The sequence below is a fragment of the Myxine glutinosa genome, chromosome 8 (assembly GCF_964187855.1).
Source record: "Myxine glutinosa chromosome 8, kmMyxGlut1.1, whole genome shotgun sequence".
Classification (NCBI taxonomy): Eukaryota; Metazoa; Chordata; class Myxini; order Myxiniformes; family Myxinidae; genus Myxine; species Myxine glutinosa.
This window is the reverse complement of record NC_136268.1, coordinates 18,394,043-18,417,846: the sequence shown is the minus strand read 5'-3', so window position 1 is coordinate 18,417,846 and position 23,804 is coordinate 18,394,043. Positions and strand designations below refer to the sequence as shown.

At 45.0% G+C, this 23,804-nt stretch overlaps 1 protein-coding gene and 1 long non-coding RNA gene across 2 annotated transcripts in view; one reads left to right on the top strand and one right to left on the bottom strand.

Annotated features, from left to right (window-relative positions):
- Positions 1-505: 505 nt before the first annotated feature.
- Positions 506-23,804, top strand: part of LOC137417327 (MOB kinase activator 2) — a 100,838-nt gene continuing 77,539 nt past the window's right edge. Inside the window, exon 1 of the mRNA XM_068103179.2 lies at positions 506-847. Coding sequence (XP_067959280.1) covers positions 810-847 — 38 coding nt within the window. The 5' untranslated portion in view covers positions 506-809. The remainder of the gene's footprint in view (positions 848-23,804) is intronic.
- LOC137416080 (uncharacterized) overlaps positions 18,385-23,804 on the bottom strand; it is a 32,365-nt gene continuing 26,945 nt past the window's right edge. The window contains exons 3-4 of the long non-coding RNA XR_013624206.1: positions 20,994-21,040; positions 18,385-18,666 (exon numbers count right to left, since the gene is read on the bottom strand). This is a non-coding gene — a long non-coding RNA (uncharacterized LOC137416080). The remainder of the gene's footprint in view (positions 18,667-20,993; positions 21,041-23,804) is intronic.

The window sequence follows — 23,804 nt, the reverse complement described above, 5'->3', positions numbered from 1 at the left end:
CTGCAGTCACCACCTCACAGTCACCACCTCGCAGTCACCACCCCACAGTCATCACCTCACAGTCACCACCTCGCAGTCACCACCTCGCAGTCACCACCTCGCAGTCACCACCTCACAGTCACCACCGCGCAGTCATCACCGCACAGTCACCACCCTGCAGTCATCACCTCACAGTCATCACCTCACAGTCATCACCCCGCAGTCATCACCATCCAAGGCCAAGTGCCAATGGGTGCTATTTGTGTAAACAAGCGCCATTTAATGTCACCAAAGGAAATTCCAATGCTGTTGCCATGATATTGCCGCCAGCCATGGTACGTCGTCCCGTCGGAGCCCCAGCTCGAAGTGGAGATGCTGGAGGCCGAAGGAGGGATAGGAAGTCAAAGGCGGGACCGGCGGGGGGTGGCCCTCCCTTCTCCCATTCCATTCGAGATTCGTTTTCCCGCCCTAATCCAGCCCACCGTCTCTATCTTCCCGAGCCGTGCTCCTGGCGGAATGCCACATCATCCCGTCCGTGACCACGTGTGTGCGTGCGCCCGAGCGTTCCGCTGGGAGTCCCCGCGAGACCCGTCCGAGTCCCCCCGGTCACCCGCACCTTGCCTGGATCCCGTGCAGGGAATTCCGGGAGCGAAGGAGGCGAGGCGTCGGTCAGACGAGGAAGTCGACGTTTGGAGCCAGGTCGCCGGACCCCGCGTCGCACGTCGACCCTCCCGCGGCCCGACTCGTCGGAAGACCCGGTTCTCCCGGTCGAGCCCCCACCGGTACCGAAGGTGTGTTCCAAGCGCCTCCTCCGATCCATCTGGGCCACGATGCGCCTAAAACGCAACGGGTCCTACACGTTACACCGGTAAGGGTCACCGCGGGTCTCACCGGGCACTAGACCGTTATCTCTAGCATTCCACTTTCACACCAACATTCCTTCAAACGCCGTGTTTTCGGTGACGTCACGTGTATTATTTGATTCCCTTTGTTATACGATCGTAGTAAACGAACCACTCGGGCATTTAAGTCGAAACCACGAACTTTGACCTCATCCGTGATATTAAGACCCGAATGGCGCATCTTGACATGGGTTGTCACATCGAACTGCCAATGTAGACCGTGGGTCGTCCCGGACGAGCAAGTTTGCAAAAGTCACATTTTCATGTCTGATGCTGGTCTTGTGCGAGTTGATGCTTGGAAGCATCAGATTAAAATGGACTCTGATACTGCAGAAGAAACCATTAAATAAAAGGAAATCTATTTATTACGTACGAAAATATGGCAGAATATTTTTATTCTCGCCTCTTCTCTTCGCAAACCCTCCTTTCTTTTCTCCGCCCTCTCCCCCCACCCCTCATTCCCCAACCCTAAGCCTGGTGTTGGCTTAGCGGTTAAGGTTGCTGGCTTAAGATCCTCGGGTCTTGAGTTCAAGAACCTGTCGTGCCATTGAATTAACTCCAGGCAGGTCATCTTTCTGAGGTCGGCAAAATGAGCTCCATCTAGCTGGTAAGGGTGCATTGCATCAGTGGCACGACTGTGCCGCCCAGAAAATGATGCAGCCAGCAGCCATAGGCTGCATACGAATAAGTAAACAAGAAAGACGTCGTGCTCTAGATACCTGCAAAATCCACCCCTCTCCCTCCCCCCACCCCCTCACCCCCCCCCCCCCAAAAAGATGCCATGGAGACATTAAATTGTCCATTTCGTTAAGATTAAAATGGACGATCTTCATGAAAGCTTGGGGCAATCGCATTAAAATTGATTTTCAAATGATTTTACAAGTTTGATCTCGAGTTGACCTTTTAACCTTAGAGTCGCTGGTTTCCTAATTGAGTGAGGCACTATGCAATTGCTCGTTAATTTTCAGGTTAATTGGATGAAAATTGATGATTTTTTTCAGATGAAAATTGATGATTTTAGATGATTGACCTTGAGATGACCTTTAACCTTTTGACTTCAAAAATCGTTGCTTTCCCAAATCAGTGATGCAATATGTAATTGCTGTTTACTTTTCAAGTTAATCGGATGAAAATTGACGATATTTCAGATGAAAATTGATGATTTTAGAAGTTTGACCTTGAGTTAACCTCTGACCGTTTGAACTTAAATATAGTTCCTTTCCCAAATCAGTGATGCAATATGTAATTGCTGTTTACTTTTCCAGTAATCGGATGAAAATTGATGATATTTCAGATGAAAATTGATGGTTTTAGAAGATTGACCTTGAGTTGACCTTTGACCTTTTGACTTCAAAAATAGTCGCTTTCCCAAATCAGTGATGCAATATGTAATTGCTGTTTACTTTTCAAGTTAATCGGATGAAAATTGATGATATTTCAGATGAAAATTGATGATTTTAGAAGTCTGACCTTGAGTTGAACTCTGACCTATTGACCTTAAATATAGTTGGTTTCCCAATTCAGTGATTCGCTCTGTAATTGCTGTTTACGTTTCAAGTTAATAGGGTGAAAATTGATGATATGTCAGATGAAAATGGATGATTTTGGAAGTTTGACCTTGAGTTGACCTCTGACCTTTTGAACTTAAATATAGTTTGTTTCCCAAATCAGTGATGCAATATGTAATTGCTGTTTACTTTTCAAGTTAATCAGATGAAAACTGATGATTTTTCAGATGAAAATTTATGATTTTAGAAGTTTGACCTTCAGTTGACCTTTGACCTTTTGACCTTGACAGTAGTCGGTTTCCCAATTCAGTGATTCACTATGTAATTGCTGTTTAGTCTTCAAGTTAATAGGATGAAAATTGACGATTTTTCAGATGAAAAATAAATAAATGGATTCCCCACCCCGTTTACTTTTTTACCTCTTCATCCTTTACTCCTTTCCACTCCCAAACCTCGCTTCTCTCCCCACTTCACGCACACATCCCAACTATCCTTAATATACTTGATACTTGATACACTTGATATAAAAGTTGCTTCTCTCTTGAACCTTTTGATTTGTACGATTGTGAAAGTTCTTGGTTGTTACTTTTGACTTCCCAGGGTTTTAACTTGCACTTCAGATGTCTGGTCAGATGGTGCACTTCAGTCAGTGAGGTGCCATTTTTACCACGTCGGTGACAGCTCTCTATTTGCTGTGTGGTTAAGCCTGTGCAATTCTTGTGCTGTGACCCTCTTGACCCATGCCCTGCACGTGCAATCTGCATGACCGACACTTGAATTCACGCGTGACCTCAGGCCCCAGCGAGTGTTCAATTGTGCTTTTCATTGTGCATGTATTTAGCAGCGTCCGCAAGCTTTCCTGGTCCATGCAAGGACGTTTGTGGCCATGGTGGTGGGGAGGTCATGTGAGGCCACACTTGTCGATGTCTGCACCGTGGACACCTTTCTTTTCTGACGCCTTAATGGAAGTATTTTAAAAATCCTGAATTTATCTTTCATTAGGAAAGTATTGTGTATGAAAGGTCGGTCGGTCACTCGGTCACACACACACACACACACACACACACACACACACACACACACACACACACACACACACACACACACACACACACACACACACACACACACCAAAGGATAGCATACTCAGTGATGCTTCCATACCTGAAAAGCACCAGGTGAAGTGTTTATACTCGGGCATAGATTCGAGCACAAGCTACACGTCTCACAGACCAGTGCGTGACCTTTGAGCTGTCCTGCCTGACCATGTGTGAGTAAGAGCCAAAGACTTGCATGAATCCCGTAGGAATTTCCTTACATGCAAAGGAATTTCATGATATATGGGAAATACGATTAGGATGATTGTTTCAATCAATCCATTACAAGAGAATCATCCTTTCGGCAATATTTTATTTTACCCTTTTACTAATGAACCCCCTGCCACCTGCCCACCTTCCCCCACCCCCTGCCCCCCCCCAACTCACTCAGCCCTTCCACTCCAGTCATCTGTTCATTCTGATATTACACTCCACTTGGGCTGGCAGGATAACCTTGAGGTACGCACAATCACCTGTGTGTTATCTAGCCTGGGTTCAAATCTCGCTATAAACTGCCATCTGGTGTTTCGCATGCAGCGTGATGCACCAATATGTCACACATTGTCACACAGTGTCAGGCAGTGTCAGGCAGTGTCAGGCAGTGTCAGGCATTGTCACACAATGTCACACAGTGTCACACTGTTACAGTGTCACATATTGTCACACATTGTCACACAGTGTCAGGCAGTGTCAGGCATTGTCACACAATGTCACACAGTGTCACACGGTGTCAGGCAATGTCACACAGTGTTGCACATTGTCATACTGTTGCAGTGTCACATATTGTCACACATTGTCACACAGTATTGCACATTGTCACACATTGTCACAGAGTGTCACACATTGTCACACAGTGTCACACATTGTCACACAGTGTCACACCTGGTCACACAGTGTCAGCCAGTGTCACACATTGCCACACATTGTCACACATCATCACACATTGCCACACATTGTCGCACATTGTCACACATTGTCACACATCGTCACACATCGTCACACATTGCCACACATTGCCACACATTGTCACACATTGCCACACATTGCCACACATTGTCACACAGTGTCAGCCAGTGCCACATATTGTCACACATTGTCACACATTGTCACAGTGTCAGCCAGTGTCACACATTGTCACACATTGCCACACAGTGTCAGCCAGGGTCACACAGTGTCAGCCAGTGTCACACATTGTCACACAGTGTCACACATTGTCACACAGTGTCAGCCATTGTCACACAGTGTCACACAGTGTCAGCCAGTGTCACACATTGTCACACATTGTTACACATTGCAACACATTGCAACACAGTGTCAGCCAGTGTCAGCCAGTGTCACACATTGTCACACAGTGTCACACAGTGTCAGCCAGTGTCACACTGTCACACTGTCACACAGTGTCAGCCAGTGTCACACATTGTCACACAGTGTCACACAGTGTCACACAGTGTCAGCCAGTGTCACACAGTGTCACACAGTGTCACACATTGTCACACATTGTCACACAGTGTCACACAGTGTCACACATTGTCACACAGTGTCACACATTGCCACACATTGTCACACAGTGTCAGCCAGTGCCACATATTGTCACACATTGTCACAGTGTCAGCCAGTGTCACACATTGTCACACATTGCCACACAGTGTCAGCCAGGGTCACACAGTGTCAGCCAGTGTCACACATTGTCACACAGTGTCACACATTGTCACACAGTGTCAGCCATTGTCACACAGTGTCACACAGTGTCAGCCAGTGTCACACATTGTCACACATTGTTACACATTGCAACACATTGCAACACAGTGTCAGCCAGTGTCACACATTGTCACACAGTGTCACACAGTGTCAGCCAGTGTCACACTGTCACACTGTCAGCCAGTGTCAGCCAGTGTCAGCCAGTGTCACACATTGTCACACAGTGTCACACAGTGTCAGCCAGTGTCACACAGTGTCACACAGTGTCACACATTGTCACACAGTGTCACACAGTGTCACACATTGTCACACAGTGTCACACAGTGTCAGCCAATGTCACACAGTGTCACACAGTGTCACACAGTGTCACACATTGTCACACATTGTCACACAGTGTCACAGTGTCACACATTATCACACAGTGTCACACAGTATCACACATTGTCACACAGTATCGCACAGTGTCAGCCAGTGTCACACTGTCACAAAGTGTCAGCCAGTGTCAGCCAGTGTTACACGTTGTCACACAGTGTCACACAGTGTCACACAGTGTCAGCCAGTGTCACCCAGTGGCACGCAGTATCACACAGTGTCACCCAGTGCATTTCCCTGCATGCAAAACACCAGATGGTAGTTTATAGCTGGGTCGAAAGTCGAACCCAGGCTTGCAGAGCGACGTTTTGCCAGAAGACCAATCTGTCAGCACTGGTCATTGGCTGGTGTTAAGGTTCAAACGATGTCTTTAGTGAAGAGTAGGTGAGTTAACGTCAAGTTAAGCCTTTACAAATTACTAACTGCTGGCCAAATCAGATGCAGTTGAACATGATGATGATGATGATGATGATGTAGTAGTAGTAGCAGTAGTAGTAGTAGTAGTAGTAGTAGTAGCAGTAGTAGTAGTAGTAGTAGTAGCTATTATTTAATCGATTGTTCCATGCAATTTGTGGATGCCTTGGTTCTCTCTCTCACTTGACTTTCTGAAAGGTTAACACCACTTGAAGCTTTAAAAAAATATATCCAGATATTTGTAGCACTCGATCATTGGCCCAGCATCATGTTGTAAAATATTTCATGGCGTGGCATGTTTCAGGGATGTATCACTGGTAACATATTTACGAGGTATGTTCAGTTTCCTCATTGTTTTATAAACCTGAACTCAATCTTACAGTGATCTGCCATCGTCGACTCAAATAGGATGAACATCTTGTCAAACCCATCTCTGGAGTACGTCCCCCTCCATATTCTTGCTCACCTCTAACGACATCATCTCGGACTCCATTCAGGACGAAGCAGAATTCCGCAGCTCAAGGTGTGCCAATCCTCATGTACCAATTTGTCTCCACCTTACGCCCCCCCCCCCCCCCCCATACCCACTACCTTCTCTTTTACACAGCGAAGAGTCTTTCACATCAGAGAACGTAGAGATCAGTGATGGGCCAAGATAGCATCAGTGTCGGTGCTGTTAACCTTTTTCAAATCCTGCACTGCTGCTCTTACTTTTCATTTGGCTGCCTTCCGACTGCCCTGGAAGTCCGCCAACTTCACTCCCATTCAAACAAGAATGGTGCAAAAACAGACCGTCACAACTATAGGCCAGTGATCTCACTTCCCCTTACATGCAAAGACATGGAATCCATCATTGCTGCCGATATCAAGTCTTTCCTCTTATTAAACGACTGAATCTCCAAGAAACCATCAGTTTGGATACTGTCCTGGTCACAAAACTATGCACATGCTGTTGCTTCTCTCTCAGTAATGGACCAATGCAGTAAATTTCAAGGAAGAGGAGCATCTCTCAAACATGAGGCCTCAAAGACTATCTCCCTGGATGTCTGGCATCGTGCTCTGCTCGTCCAAGCTCTCTGTCCGAAGCATACAAGAGCACCATGACACCTGGCTTTGCACAGTCGCAATCAACATATGAACACAGAACCTTCTCTTCTGCTCTCACAGTGGAGACTCAATTGCCTCATGCCAGTGTGTTGGGCATAGTCTTGTTCCGCATCTACCTAAGAAACCTCTCCGATGCTCTCTGTAAGACCTGTCTTCCTTTTTAAGATAACTTCCCATTGTGTCATTCAGTACCCCCATCCTACTGACAGGTAGACAGTACCTGTGTCACCCTTTGCTGATCTGGCATTGATTATATGTGGATCTAACAAATGGAGCATGCCTTTCAATCTTGGAAAATCTCAGTTTCACTCTGTTGTTCCAAAAGGGTCATCTATCTTCATGGTCAATACTGGATGAGGTTCAGTCTTTTTAACTTGTGTAGGCCTCACTATCAACCGTGACCTCTCTTGGGCTGACCATATTGCAAGTCTGGCCTCCATATCCAGACACAGACTGGGCATCCTCCGTTATTCCAAATCATTACAGTTCTTCCTCGAATTTCCTTTATATGGGGAGAGAAAAACTGGTACTGAGCTGCGGCTCTGCTTCTCCACTCTCCTTCCACCTCCACCTTACTGATATCCCTATTCACACAATCCTCCCATCGCAACTACGGTTTCCCACTTTTTCTCCTGCCTTGCTCTTCAAACACATCTACTCTCTTCGGAAGTCTATCTTCCTCTATCCGCACCAGAGTGCCCTGCCCACCTCAGCCGGCTCTTCACCGATCTTCTCGTCAAGCTGATCTGCAAACTGATTTCCTCTCTCAGTTTGTCCATCCTCCTCCTATCCACTGTTTTCATTCCAACAATCCTCCCAGTTGGTCTCGCAGACCTGCAGCCTCTCCCATTGCTGCTCTGTTCGTGCCGCTGTCTCCAGACCATACAGCGGGTGCCGAGATTACACATGACCTCAGGACTTTCCCTTTCAACTTCCTCTATATCTTCCTGTCCGCCATCAAACCCTCCGCTTTCCTAGAATCATTCACACCCACCTGTATCTTCCTCCGTACCTCTGCCTCCAAACTACCATCATTTGTCACTGTTCCACCTAGACACAAATCTACTTCCCTGCCTTATCTCCTTCCCATCTAACCTGATGTTTAAACTATTTCTCTGCTGTCTGAATAACATTACCGCCTATCCCCTGCTCTTTACTTCACGTGTTCTCTCAGCCTTCCAACCTTCCGCAGCTCTTCCAGGATGTTCCCGTTCCTCCAGTAACCCCTTTCTGGTTAAACACCAAAATTGAGGCTTACTGCACACCTCCAAGTCGTTTGTTCCTCTTTTTTCCTGTTTGAAAAACTGTTTTCCTGAGGCCGTTCAATCCCACTCTTCCCTCCAGAGTTTTGAGTTGGCAGTGCAAGATCGTCTCATGTCACCCCTCATCCCTACCTGCGATTTTCTCTACCCCCCAATCAATTTACCGTAAATAACTCTACCCTCGTACTTGCAGGTTACTCTGGTCCCTCCCCTCATCGTATCCTCTTTGTTCATTCTCTTGCTTGTTTTGCCCAACTGTGCCCGAGCCCCCCACTGACAATTTGTTGCCTTTTTATCCCATGCAAGCTTACTCTTCCGTGAGCCTAGATCTAGTAGGAAAAGGAATGTTTAAGTCCACTGGATTCATTTGCAAAAATATTTCATATATTTGTGAAGTAATGTGTGAAAGTTATTGTAATACTACAATGCAAAGTGCAGCAGAAACAGGAAAACAATGAAGGGCAACATTTTTTGTCTGATAAGAGGTTGGAAGAGGGGCAGATGTTCCTTGCTGCCTGGACTCACACATTATTACATAACCTTGCTTTGGCCTCTTTGGAACCCCCATTTGAACATTTAAGCCAAATACTAGTGCATATATATATATATATATACATATACATACTATTTACATATATATACATATATATATATACTATATACATATATATATATACATATACATACTATTTACATATATATACATATATATATATACTATATACATATATATATATACATATACATACTATTTACATATATATACATATATATATATACTATATACATATATATATATATACATATACACACACACAAACACACATATATATATAGATATATACACACGCACAAACACATATATACATATATATACTATATACATATACATACATATACACACACACAAACACATATATATATATATATATATATATATATATATATATATATATATATATATATATATATATATATATATATATATATATATATATATATATATATATATATATATAGATATATACACATGCACAAACACATATATACATATATATACTATATACAGATACATACATATACACACACACAAACACATATATATATATATATATATATATATTGTATATATATATATTTTTTTTTGTATACTGAATCGAGGCTCGTGAAAGAGCTAACATTTATTTATTAACATAAAATAATAACATAAAATAAAATAAAATATAACATAAATAAAGTTAAAATAAAGTTATACATAACATAAAATAACATTTATTCTAACATTTATATCCCTACATCTAGTGCTGCGTTTATTCATTTTTCGTTTCCTAATGTTCTTCTGATTCATATGAAAATACATTGAATACACTTGTCTTACCTGTGATATGTTCAAATAAGCTCCTCTATGAGCTTCAGATCAATCTAGAAACTAGAACGGCACACAGGTAGAGAGCACATACCTCCACCAAGCCGAACAGTTTACACTTTGTATCCACCGATAGGTCAGATGTGCATCTGGACCTGAACCGAAATCGAATCAGCTTGTTCTTATCACACAGCCAAGTCTTCCGACATTTTCGTCCTAAAATGCCCATAACCTATTTGAGGTGTCCTGCTCACAGACAGATAGCAGACATGGGTGAAAGCTCTGTCGACCTTCGGTGGCGAAAGGAAAGAAAAACTTTAAATTTCATTGATTCTGTAAACTGTAACTTTTTTCTTCCAAAACTTTGAGGCTGAATGTTACATGAGCTCCCTCAGGTTTTTCACATCCACAGGTTGTCCATCAGGCTGGGGAACATAAGAACCCATGGGAATGTGTCCTAAAAGTGTCCTTGGAATTGCCTCTGTCTTTAACACGGTATTATAAATATGCGCCGGCCATGGCAGAACAACAGAAAGCAATGTTTAGTAAACCAACTGCCCAGCTATGTGCGTGGGGGGGGGGGGGGTGCTCGGCTCACTTGCCCATATAAGTGTATGTGCAGGGATCCAGCACTCCAGTGTGCATGGGAACTGAGGGTAAATGCGCGGCACCACGGAATGTGCCAGAACGGACGTACAGCCGAGCTATTTCCTTCAAGACAAAACTTCCAGACACTTCGGCCAAGATTGCTTCCCCACCGAATGCACGGAAAGCGTGGGCCCTCGGGTTGCGCTGGCAGAGGCGTTACCTGGGCACGACCCTGCGGAAAAAGAGGGACCTTATCTCTGTCGTCCTTTTGCCGATCAAACCAAACCTGCTGATGGTAGTTGAGAGCACTGATGATGAAATAGAGAATTTTCACTTTGCGATTGCGTTAAAGTTGTTTTGTATGCAGTGAGTTAAGGCTCCATGGAAGAGCGTGTAATACAATATCGCAGGTTAGACAAAGCCAAGGTGACCTAAGATGGAAGAGTGTGTACACAATACCGCAGGTTAGACAAAGCCGAGGTGGCCTGAGATGGAAGAGCGTGCACACAATATCACAGGTTAGACAAAGCCAAGGTGACCTAAGATGGAAGAGTGTGTACACAATACCGCAGGTTAGACAAAGCCAAGGTGGCCTGAGATGGAAGAGCGTGCACACAATATCACAGGTTAGACAAAGCCAAGGTGACCTAAGATGGAAGAGTGTGTACACAATACCGCAGGTTAGACAAAGCCGAGGTGGCCTGAGATGGAAGAGCGTGCACACAATATCACAGGTTAGACAAAGCCAAGGTGACCTAAGATGGAAGAGTGTGTACACAATACCGCAGGTTAGACAAAGCCAAGGTGGCCTGAGATGGAAGAGTGTGTACACAATATCACAGATTAGACAAAGCCAAGGTGGCCGAAGATGGAAGAGCGTGTACACAATATCACACGTTAGACAATCCAAGGTGGCCTAAGATGGAAGAGCGTGTACACAATATCACAGGTTAGACAAAGCCAAGGTGGCCTGCGATGGAAGAGCGTGTAGACAATATCGCAGGTTAGACAAAGCCAAGGTGGCCTGAAATGGAAGAGCGTGTACACAATATCACAGGTTAGACAAAGCCAAGGTGGCCTGAGATGGAAGAGCGTGTACACAATACCGCAGGTTAGACAAAGCCAAGGTGGCCTGAGATGGAAGAGTGTGTACACAATATCACAGGTTAGACAAAGACAAGGTGGCCGAAGATGGAAGAGCGTGTACACAATATCACACGTTAGACAATCCAAGGTGGCCTAAGATGGAAGAGCGTGTACACAATATCACAGGTTAGACAAAGCCAAGGTGGCCTGAGATGGAAGAGCGTGTACACAATATCGCAGGTTAGACAAAGCCAAGGTGGCCTGAGATGGAAGAGTGTGTACACAATATCACAGGTTAGACAAAGCCGAGGTGACCTAAGATGGAAGAGTGTGTACACAATATCACAGCTTAGACAAAGCCAAGGTAGCCTGAGATGGAAGAGCGTGCACACAATATCACACGTTAGACAAAGCCAAGGTGGCCGAAGATGGAAGAGCGTGTACACAAGATCACACGTTAGACAATCCAAGGTGGCCTGAGATGGAAGAGCGTGTACACAATATCACAGGTTAGACAAAGCCAAGGTGGCCGAAGATGGAAGACCGTGTACACAAGATCACACGTTGGACAATCCAAGGTGGCCTGAGATGGAAGAGCGTGTACACAATATCACAGGTTAGACAAAGCCAAGGTGGCCTGAGATGGAAGAGCGTGCACACAATATCACAGGTTAGACAAAGCCAAGGTGGCCGAAGATGGAAGAGCGTGTACACTATCACACGTTAGACAATCCAAGGTGGCCTAAGATGGAAGAGCGTGTACACAATATCACAGGTTAGACAAAGCCAAGGTGGCCTGAGATGGAAGAGCGTGTACACAATATCACACGTTAGACAATCCAAGGTGGCCTAAGATGGAAGAGCGTGTACACAATATCACAGGTTAGACAAAGCCAAGGTGGCCTGAGATGGAAGAGCGTGTACACAATATCGCAGGTTAGACAAAGCCAAGGTGGCCTGAGATGGAAGAGTGTGTACACAATATCACAGGTTAGACAAAGCCGAGGTGACCTAAGATGGAAGAGTGTGTACACAATATCACAGCTTAGACAAAGCCAAGGTAGCCTGAGATGGAAGAGCGTGTACACAATATCACACGTTAGACAAAGCCAAGGTGGCCTAAGATGGAAGAGCGTGTACACAAGATCACACGTTTGACAATCCAAGGTGGCCTGAGATGGAAGAGCGTGTACACAATATCACAGGTTAGACAAAGCCAAGGTGGCCGAAGATGGAAGACCGTGTACACAAGATCACACGTTGGACAATCCAAGGTGGCCTGAGATGGAAGAGCGTGTACACAATATCACAGGTTAGACAAAGCCAAGGTGGCCTGAGATGGAAGAGTGTGCACACAATATCACAGGTTAGACAAAGCCAAGGTGACCTAAGATGGAAGAGTGTGTACACAATATAACACGTTAGACAAAGCCGAGGTGGCCTGAGATGGAAGAGCGTGTACACAATATCACAGGTTAGACAAAGCCGAGGTGGCCTGAGATGGAAGAGCGTGTACACAATATCACAGCTTAGACAAAGCCGAGGTGGCCTGAGATGGAAGAGCGTGTACACAATATCACAGGTTAGACAAAGCCGAGGTGGCCTGAGATGGAAGAGCGTGTACACAATATCACAGGTTAGACAAAGCCAAGGTGGCCTGAGATGGAAGAGTGTGTACACAATATCACAGGTTAGACAAAGACAAGGTGGCCTAAGATGGAAGAGTGTGTGCACAATATCACACGTTAGACAAAGCCAAGGTGGCCTGAGATGGAAGAGCGTGTACACAATATCACAGGTTAGACAAAGCCAAGGTGGCCGAAGATGGAAGAGCGTGTACACAATATCACACGTTAGACAATCCAAGGTGGCCTAAGATGGAAGTGCGTGTACACAATATCACAGGTTAGACAAAGCCAAGGTGGCCTGAGATGGAAGAGCGTGTACACAATATCGCAGGTTAGACAAAGCCAAGGTGACCTGAGATGGAAGAGCGTGTACACAATATCACACGTTAGACAAAGCCAAGGTGGCCGAAGATGGAAGAGTGTGTGCACAATATCACAGGTAAGATAAAGCCAAGGTGGCCTGAGATGGAAGAGTGTGTACATAATATCACAGGTCAGACAAAGCCAAGGTGACCTGAGATGGAAGAGTGTGTACACAATATCACAGGTTAGACAAAGCCAAGGTGGTCTGAGATGGAAGAACGTGTACACAATATCACAGGTTAGACAAAGACAAGGTGGCCTAAGATGGAAGAGCGTGTACACAATATCACAGGTTAGACAAAGCCAAGGTGACCTGAGATGGAAGAGCGTGTACACAATATCATACGTGAGACAAAGTCAAGGTGGCCTGATATGGAAGAGCGTGTACACAATATCACAGGTTAGACAAAGCCAATGTGACCTGAGATGGAAGAGTGTGTACACAATATCACAGGTTAGACAAAACCTTTTGTCCGCCCCATCCTTCCCTTTCTCCGAGCTATTCTGAAATGTCTGACACACCTTCAACAGCTCTCCCTACCTCTTCCACCTCTTCCACATCTTACCCTACCCCTCCTCCCCCCTGTTCTGTATCTGATGCTCCCCCTTCCTCTTCATTAACGGTATGGACCTCAAACATCCGGGGCCTTCGTTCAAACTTAACTGATCTCTCCATACAGGTTGCTTCTGTCAAACCAGACGTGATCTGCTTAACAGAAACTTTCCTCCTTTATGATGTCTCTGATTCCATAGTATCTCTCCCGGGCTACTCCCTCCTCCGGTATGATAGACCTGAGCCTCGTCCTGGAGGCGGGGTTGCTATCTTTATCAAAAACTCTCTTCCTCACTCGCCCTGCACTGCACTCTCTCCACCTCACCCCCAGGAATACCTCTGGCTACGGCTTCCCCTTCGCTCCCACCTCTTGTTCATATGTGTGTTGTACCGTCCACCAAACAGTGATGACTCCATCTACATCTCGCTGTCTGATGATATGGACCAACTTCTATCTACTCATCCCAACTCTCTCTTCCTCATATGTGGTGATTTCAACTGTCATCATGCCAGTTGGCTGGGTGTGGGTACCTCTCTCACCAGCCATGGCTCCTCAGCAAAGGACTTCTGCGACTCACTGGGACTGACACAATCTGTCAATTTCCCGACCCGGATCTCAGTCAACGGAACATCTTCTCTTCTGGACTTGGTTATGACTAACTTCCCTGAAAATGTCTGCTGCTCTTCTTCTGCTCCGATCGGATCATCTGATCATGTCCTTGTTAAAGTGGACATCTCTCTGACCATCCTCAGGGAGCCTGCTCAGCGTCGACGAGTCTGGCATTTCACTCAGGCCAACTGGCACGGTCTTCAAGCAGCCATCAATCATCTGGACTGGTCTCCCATCTCTACCACCTCTGACATCAACTCATCCTGGGAATTCTTCCAAAGTAAATTGCTCTCTCTCATGCACAGATTTATCCCATCTCGTCTTCAGTTGTCATACCCTTCCTCCCGTCCATGGTACACAGAATCTTGTGGTGAGGCTGTTGCCCAGAAACAACTTGCCTTCGTCTCCTGGAAAGCAAATCCAACGGAAGGAAATCTCATTTCCTTTCACAAAGCCCGAAACAAGTGTGTGTCCACCCTCAGGAGAGCCAGGAAACAATATCTCTCCGTTCTCAAGACCGAACTCTCTTATCTGTCTCCCTCTTCCAAATCCTGGTGGCGTCTGGTCAAATCCGTTTCTGGTGTTTGTTCCCCCTCCATCCCCTCCCTTACCTCAAACGGCTACACAGCTGACTCCGCACGTGAAAAAGCTGAATGCCTCAACTCTGTGTTTGCCTCTAAATCTTGTGTCCCAAACCCATCCCTCTCTGTACCCACCATACCCAGTCGTACCCTGCTGCTCCTGGACTCCGTGTCCTTTCCTCCTGACAAGGTGGAAAAGTTTCTGTCAACCCTCGACTCTGATTCTGCAACTGGACCCGACGGCATCAGCCCACGGGTCCTAAAATCCTGCTCTGCTGCTCTATCTCACCCTCTCTCTGTTCTCTTCACCCTCTCTTTTGCTCAAGGTCAACTGCCATCTGCTTGGAAATCAGCCAACATCACCGCTTTGCACAAAAAAGGTGCAAAAACAGATCCTAGCAACTACAGACCAATCAGCCTTCTCCCAATTATCAGCAAAGTCATGGAATCCATCATTGCTTCTGATATGAAATCTTTCCTCTTCTCCAATGGCTTGATCTCTGATCATCAATTTGGTTTCAGACCAGGTCACTCTACTCTGGACATGCTGCTTCTGCTGTCTCAACAATGGATGGAGGTCCTCAATGCCAAACAGGAAATTAGAGCTGTCTCCCTCGACATATCACGTGCCTTCGACACTGTCTGGCACCCCGCTCTGCTCACCAAACTCTCCTCCTTTGGTATCCATGGAAATCTCCACGCATGGCTGGCGGACTTCCTCTCTAGTCGTCGTCAACGTGTGGCCCTGAATGGGTTTCTCTCATCTCCTCTTCCTGTTCAGGCTGGAGTTCCCCAAGGCAGTGTTCTGGGCCCCGTGCTTTTTCTGGTCTTCATCAATGATCTCTCTGACTCTCTCGAAAATCCTCTCTATCTCTTTGCTGATGACTCCACTCTCTGCCGCTCCATTCCTCTTCCCTCAGATCGGCAGTCTGCTGCCTCCTCACTCTCTGAAGACCTGGACAAAATCACAGACTGGTCAAACAAGTGGAACATGTCTTTCAATCCTGACAAATCTCACACTCTTACTATGTCTCTCCGAAAAGATCGACTGGACAACCCTCCCATCTACTTTCTCAACAATCCTCTCCAAGAAGTTCTGTCGCTCAAGATTTTGGGTCTCACTATCTGCCATGATCTTTCTTGGGAAAACCACATTTCCAAGCTGGCCTCCAAAGCCAGTCGCCGACTGGGCATCCTCCGTCGTGCGAAGTCCTTCCTCGGCACACCTGAGCTCCTCACCACATACAAGGCTTTCATCCGCAGCTCAATGGAATACTGTTCTCCCCTATGGGCCGGTGCTCCTGCCTCACACCTAGCTCGGCTTCACGCTGTTGAAACCAAAGCTTTCAGAATTATTGGAATCTCCCGCGATGAAGCTATCTCTGAGGGCCTTTCACTCACTCACCGCAGGCAGGTAGGTGGTCTTTCTGTCTTCTACCGACTCCTCTCCGGCCTTGCACCCCCAGCTCTCTCTGTGCTCTGTCCCCCAAATATTCCTACAGGTCGCACAAGATCTGCCAGCAACCCTCTGATGGTTAAACTGCCGAAATCTCGGCTCTCCGCTCACCTTCACTCTTTCATTCCTCTTTTCTCCCGCCTCTGGAACAAACTCCCTCACTCCCTTCAATCCCACTCCTCCCTCCAGGTCTTTAAAACAGCTGTTCACCACCATCTCTTATCTTCCCCCATCCAAAACCTTGATCTTTTCTACCCCCGCTAATTCACCCCAGATCCACCTTGTTTGAAATTCCAACTTCTTTCCTGGAAGTCCTGGCAGTGTCCATATATTTTATACCTCTCCCACTGCCCCCTTCCCACGCCCCCCCCCCCCAAAGCCCTCGCCCTCTCTCAGATCTCTCGATGTCTCCATGTCTCTCGGTCCCTGCTCTCAAATGTTGTGTTTGTGTTCTTCCCCCTCTCTCCCCATCTTGTCTACCGCTCCCTATGTTATATGTTTTATGTGTCGGTTTGTCTTTCTGTGTGATTAATGTTCGCTCTTTCACGAGCCTCGATATTGTATACAAAAAAAAAAAAAAAAAAAAAAAAAAAAAAAAAAAAAGCCAAGGTGACCTGAGATGGAAGAGTGTGTACACAATATCACAGGTTAGACAAAGCCAAGGTGGTCTGAGATGGAAGAGCATGTGCACAATATCACAGGTTGGACAAAGCCAAGGTGACCGGAGGCATTATGTTTTCGGGTTGTCCGTCCGTCTGTCCGTCCGTACGGGCTAAACCTCGTTTTTCTCAGCAACCACATGGCTGATTGAGACGAAGCTTTCAGGGTAGGAGTGACACCCATGCAGAATGTTTTTATGATAATTGTGACGTCATAGTTCACATGGTATGGAAGCGACCTTGGATTAAACGCAAATAGTAATAAAAAAAATTCTCAGAAACCGCTGAATGGAAAAATTTTAAACTTGTCACATTGTCAAGTGCTCTCAATGAGGAACAAAATCATGATAATTATGACACCATAGTCAAAGTGGTATACCAGCCAAAAATGTTTTAATCGAATTCCTTATCCTAAAAATCTGAAATTGCATGCACATGATCTATGACCCATTTGTATTGAAATATTACATTTATGACATCATAGGTCACATGGTTTGGCTGCCATATTGGATTTTTCCTAAAACCTTAAAAAACATCTTCTCCCAAAACACCGAATCGATTGACTCGAAACTTAACGTGCGTCATTGACTCGGCATGGCGATTAAAAGTTGATCACGAAAATATCATTGGTCACATGGTGTGCCAGCCATATTGGATTGAAGGAAAATATTAAATAATTATATCTCTTAAAACGCTTACCATATCGATGCTAAAATTGACAAATATAATCTAACACCACTGTTGCATATCGTTTGAAAATGATGATGTCGTAGGTCATGTGGTTTGGCAGCCATCTTGAATAGAAAAACGAACCTTATCCGATCAACACGAAACTTCACAAACGTGATCCCCTACCCATGCATATGCAGAGTGTACATTTTTGATACCATAGGTCATGTGGTTTGGCAGCCATATTAGCTTGAAAGCCAATATTTTAAATAAAAAATCCCTTCTCTGAAACTGCCTCACCGATCGATGTGAAACCTGTCATGGCTGGTGAAAATGTGATACTTGAAAACAGCTGAAGGGATTTAAATCAAACGTGTTTATTTTTAGGACTGTGAACGAAGGCATCTACCCATTGTGGGACTGGAGGTATATTGGCGACACAGTCACATTGCTCAAGTTTTCTTTTTATTGTCTACAAAGTCGAGGCTCAGGGATAAGCTGGAGCATAGAATGGATCAGGACATAACAGAACAAAAGGAACAGTAGAAAGAGAGGGGGAGACTTGGACACATAATGGATGTGGGGAAGAATGAGGGGTAGGGGAGGACGCATGGGGTGGGCAAGATAGATACAGCTGCAAACTCTCGGGAAAGTAAAAACTGGAAATTTGGAAAGAGGTGGACTTGGGGAGGGTAAATGGATGTAGAAGAGATCATAGTTTTGGAATGAGGATGATTTGGGATCATGATGAACAGCTGTCTTGAAGACCTGGAGGGAAGAATGAGATTCAAGAGAATGTGGACGTTGGTTACACAGGTGAGAAAAGGAGGAACTAATGAATGGAGATGAGCAGAAAGCATGGGTTCATTGTATTTTTCTGTGGATTACAAGTACACGAGCAGAAAATAGACATATCAACACCGTATAGGAGTTTTGAACAGAGGAACATCAGGATTGTGACCTCGGTGCTTAAATGGTAATGTCAAACAGACCCATTTTGACTAAGCCCATCATATCCTACTACATTAAATAAGACAATTCTCTGTATGTGTGTACGTCTGAAATTCATAGAAAAAAAGCAGAGCTGGGCCAATCTCCACCAAATTTTGTACACGTGTTGGTAACACCCGTGGTCAGGTTGTGTGCACAAAAAAGTCTCCCCTCATGAGGAGAGGGAGATGTCTTATGATTTTCGGCTGTACACGTGCCACAGTGCAAGTGGTTCACTGATCTCTGCTGCAGGCCGGTGGATTATTAGCCACAGCACAATATATATTTGCCCCGAGTCCCCCACTATCCTCTCTCCTTAGCCCCCATTTCTAACTCAGGCTGTTCCCTAAGGGAGTGGGTGTTTCTAGTCAATCAAATACAGTTATATACAGTCACATGAAAAAGTAAGTACACCCCATGTAAAGTTTTGACTTTTTCAAAATATTTCAACATACAGCTATTTGATCTTCATTTCAACAATGTTGATGGATAAAGGTGATATAACATAACAAATATCATGAAACATTTACATTTTGTAGTCCATTGTATAATTTAAATAAAAATAAATGCAAATTTCGCATGTGGAAAAAGTAAGTACACCCTTTCATTTATCACTACTTCAAATACCTAAAATTAGAATCAGGTGCACCAGGTCATGTGCAAATGATTAGAACATCGTTAGAGAGGATCTTGGAGGAACCTGTCTTATTTAAACCTCAGACATTTAGTTTGGTTTGCTCTTTGTTGTTGAAGTGTGCGGCGTCACCATGCCTCGATTAAAAGAGCTCTCTGAGGCCTTCAGAAAGAAGGTTATAGATGCCTATGAGTCTGGGAAGGGATTTAAAAAGATCTCCAAACAATTTGAAATCAATCATTCGACTGTCCGGAAGATCATCTTCAAGTGCAGAAGATTCCAAACAACTGCCAACTTGTTCAGGCCAGGCAGCCCTAGCAAGTTCAGCCCGAGAGCAGACCGCAAGATGCTGAAAGAAGTCTCTAAGAACCCCAGAATGTCATCACGGGACTGACAGGTAGCTCTTGCCACTGTTGATGTCAACGTGCACGCGTCTACCATGAGAAAGAGGCTGCACAAATTTGATCTCCATGGGAGGTGTGCCAGGAAGAAACCTTTGCTGTCCAGAAAGAACATCAGGGCAAGACTAAAGTTTGCCAATGAACACCTCGGCAAAGACCAGCACTTCTGGAACAATGTGCTCTGGACAGATGAGTCAAAGGTAGAGCTATTTGGCCACAGTACCAGAAGACATGTTTGGCGAAAACCAAAGACAGCATTTGACCACAAGAACCTGATACCAACTGTAAAGCATGGTGGTGGAAATATTATGGTTTGGGGCAGCTTTGCTGCATCAGGGCCTGGGCAGCTCACCGTCATAGAATCCACAATGAATTCTTCATAGTACCAGAGGGTGCTTGAGGATAATGTGAGGCCATCTGTCGGAAAGTTGAAGCTCAACCGAAGGTGGACTTTGCAACATGACAATGACCCGAAACATACCAGTAAATCCACCAAGGAATGGCTGAAAAGAAAGAAATGGAGGGTTCTGGAATGGCCAAGTCAAAGCCCGGATCTAAATCCCATCAAGATGTTGTGGGGGGATTTGAAACGAGCTGTGCATGCAAGAAACTCCTCAAGCATCGCACAGCTGAAATAATTCTGCATGGAGGAGTGGGAAAAAATTTCTCCCAGTCGATGTCAGAGACTGGTAGACAGTTATAAGAAACGCCTACGTGAGGTTGTTTCTGCCAAAGGGGGCAATACCACCTATTAGAGCCAAGGGTGTACTTACTTTTTCCACATGCGAAATTTGCATTCATGTTTATTTACATGATACAATGGACTACAAAATGTAAATGTTTCATGATATTTGTTATATTATATCACCTTTATCTATCAATATTGTTGAAATGAAGATCAAATAGCTGTATGTTGAAATATGTTGAAAAAGTCAAAACTTTACATGGGGTGTACTTACTTTTTCACGTGACTGTAGAACTACTGCATAATTATCCATTGTAGAACACTAGCAGAGTACCCACTCTATGGGCGATCGTGTTTCAAGCATGCCACCCATTCTGATACATACCTTTATTTGGGTGGTGTATAGGCAACTGACAGCTCCCTCAATCGCTCCTGACAAAAAAAGATTATAACGCAGGTTACGTGCATGAAGCAAAAGCATGCTTACTGCTTATATTTTAAAACACCACACTGCACTGGAAAACGTTGGTACAGGAATACTTCACTGTAAATGGTGGGTACTTATAATACCCTCTCCCACCGTGAGGCAGCGCTACACGGTACGCATTTACATAGGGAATTTGCGTCCCCCTACCTTCCCTCCTAAAACTACGGGCAAAACTTAAAACACCCCTATACACGAATTGGGGTCATGCTGATCCTATGTTGTAAGTTTGGATGTAATTGGCCCAGAACTGTGGGAGGAGCAGCACGACAAACAAACACACCGTCCGTGAATTATAATAAGGATTGCGTTGAAAATAATGCCCAAAATAAGATGTTAGAAGATGAGAGTTGTAGCTGATATGGAAAACAATAAATATAATTTGGAGGAGTGGGGAGGTGACCTATCGGTTGTGTGTGTGTGTGTGGGCTTCGCTCAACCACTCGGGGTGGTACCAATCGGATTTGGGACACCAGCGTTTCCTATATGAGAGAAGATATCTTCACTTGCCGATGGAACCATAGTCCTCTGCTAAATAAGCCAGAGTGGAAATTTCACAAAAGATTAATATTTTCTCAACTCTAAATAGATGTTATTGTATAAAATAAGACATCCTTTGGGAGTATCAGTTGAAAGGAAGTGATAGAAATGTAGCGGAATGATTCACAAGGTTATGATAAACAAGGAAGAGAAAAGGTTCCCAGAAACAAAACAGAATTCGTTTATCGAGACTCATAGAAATGTAAGTTATGGTAAAACAGGAAAAGAAGACCTCACCCACGGATGAGTCAAAAATCCAATTCAGTGTAAGGGAGCTCCACCCGAAAGGGAAGCACTGTTCACGTGACCTGACCAGAACAGTCAAATCTTCAAGAGTCAGAAACTTCACTCTTGTTGAAAGCAGTTGTTTTTCATTTCCTGTGATAAGATATATTTTGTTTTCATTCGATTGGACAATGTGGGCGAGGTTGTTTTTTTCATATGTAGCATTTTAATGGCCATCTCAAGTTTCTCTGATGGCATTAAGATGGCATTGGACCAGACCAGGCGGGTCATGCCGATCACCCCCTCCCTGAAGGTGTTTAGTAAGCGAGCTTGATTTTTTTTTTTTTTTTTTTACCAACATTCCGATAGCGAAACGGTAATTCTCTCGAGGCGAGCTCAGTTTCCAGAAGTGTGGAACTCAAATCCTTACCACTGCCGCCTTCAGTCGGATTTCAACCCACAGTCTCCGAGACGCCAGTTCAGGTCCTCTCCGCTAGCACACTATACAACTGTCATGTTCCCATTGCCTCCACTGCCATATCTTATGTCATCCTTGAGCACTTACACAAATAGAACCTTTGTTTCATAACAAACATTAGCTGTTCAAAGGAGGTTGTACTGTTACATTCGGAAAACACAAGGCCGATGGTTGTGGGTACATTGTGCAGCCTCATTCCCGACTCGACAACGAACTCTCGCCCGTGTTCTGAATGCCTTCGGAAAGAAATGTCGCAGAAAGTGACAGCTGCAGCCTTCCAGCACTATTTTATTTGGGGTCGAGGGTCTATTTTCTAGCAGCTGCTCACCGAGCCCTCTGAGCCAAGCCATTACCCCTATCCCTAGCCCCCAGCGCCAGACTCTTATGGAATTCCTTGCGGGGGCTGTTACTACATGTACACGGTCTGCGGATGCTAAATCCAAGGAAGCCCTATGATGCTTGTTGTGCGCTGGAAGCATACGCCCAAAACACGACATGAGTCTGCAATGATGAGGAGGAACGATGGCTGGGTACCTCTTTTGTTCTGATGAAGGGTTGCCACCCGAAATGTCAGATTACCCTTGCAACTCTTATACCTGGCATTCGCGATTAAGAATACCGCAGTTTTCCAATGCAATTTTATGGTATGCTGGTAGTCGTTAAGCACCCTACAAAATATGCATCTAACAACCACATTAGTTGTGAATTTGTCTACTTACATTGGAGTATATTACAATCCCACATGTTGATCACATCATGTCCTGCCGATCGGTAGTTACGATACAATCCCTTGGTGGAATACCTACAGACGTTGTCTTTGAATACCTCTCGACATCGTAACAAGAGTGGTGCTTTCTTTCACATCTTAACGACGATGTAAGTAGATAAAGAAGTTGTGCTGAATGCACGTTGTTTGTAAGTTGGTGTTAATTGCTCTTCTGATACCTTGCTGTGAGCTTGTGGGTTCGCACAACAAGTGGTGAGCATGCCCCCATGGAAAACTATCCCATGGACAGGTCATCCTATGGCGGTGCAGAAGCGGTCCGAAACCAAAGTGGAGGTTTAGAATTTGCACATGGTTGGGGCACACAATGGCACAGTCTTTTAAAAAGCAACCATATGGTCTTTGACAACCACTAGCAGACATTGTTGTTTTCCAAAATGATGGGATCGTCATTGATGCATCACCTTGAGTGAGAAAGACAGGTTGGGAATCCCACATAAGCTCAACAGCTCAAAGTCGAGTGTGCTACCTCTCTGCCATCCTGTCAGCTCAAGATGATGTACCGAAAGTGCACCACAATTATGGTCACTCACTCACCGCAGGCAGGTAGGTGGTCTTTCTGTCTTCTACCGACTCCTCTCCGGCCTTGCTCCCCCAGCTCTATCTGTGCTCTGTCCCCCAAATATTCCTACAGGTCACACAAGATCTGTCAGCAACCCTCTTATGGTTAAACTGCCAAAACCAA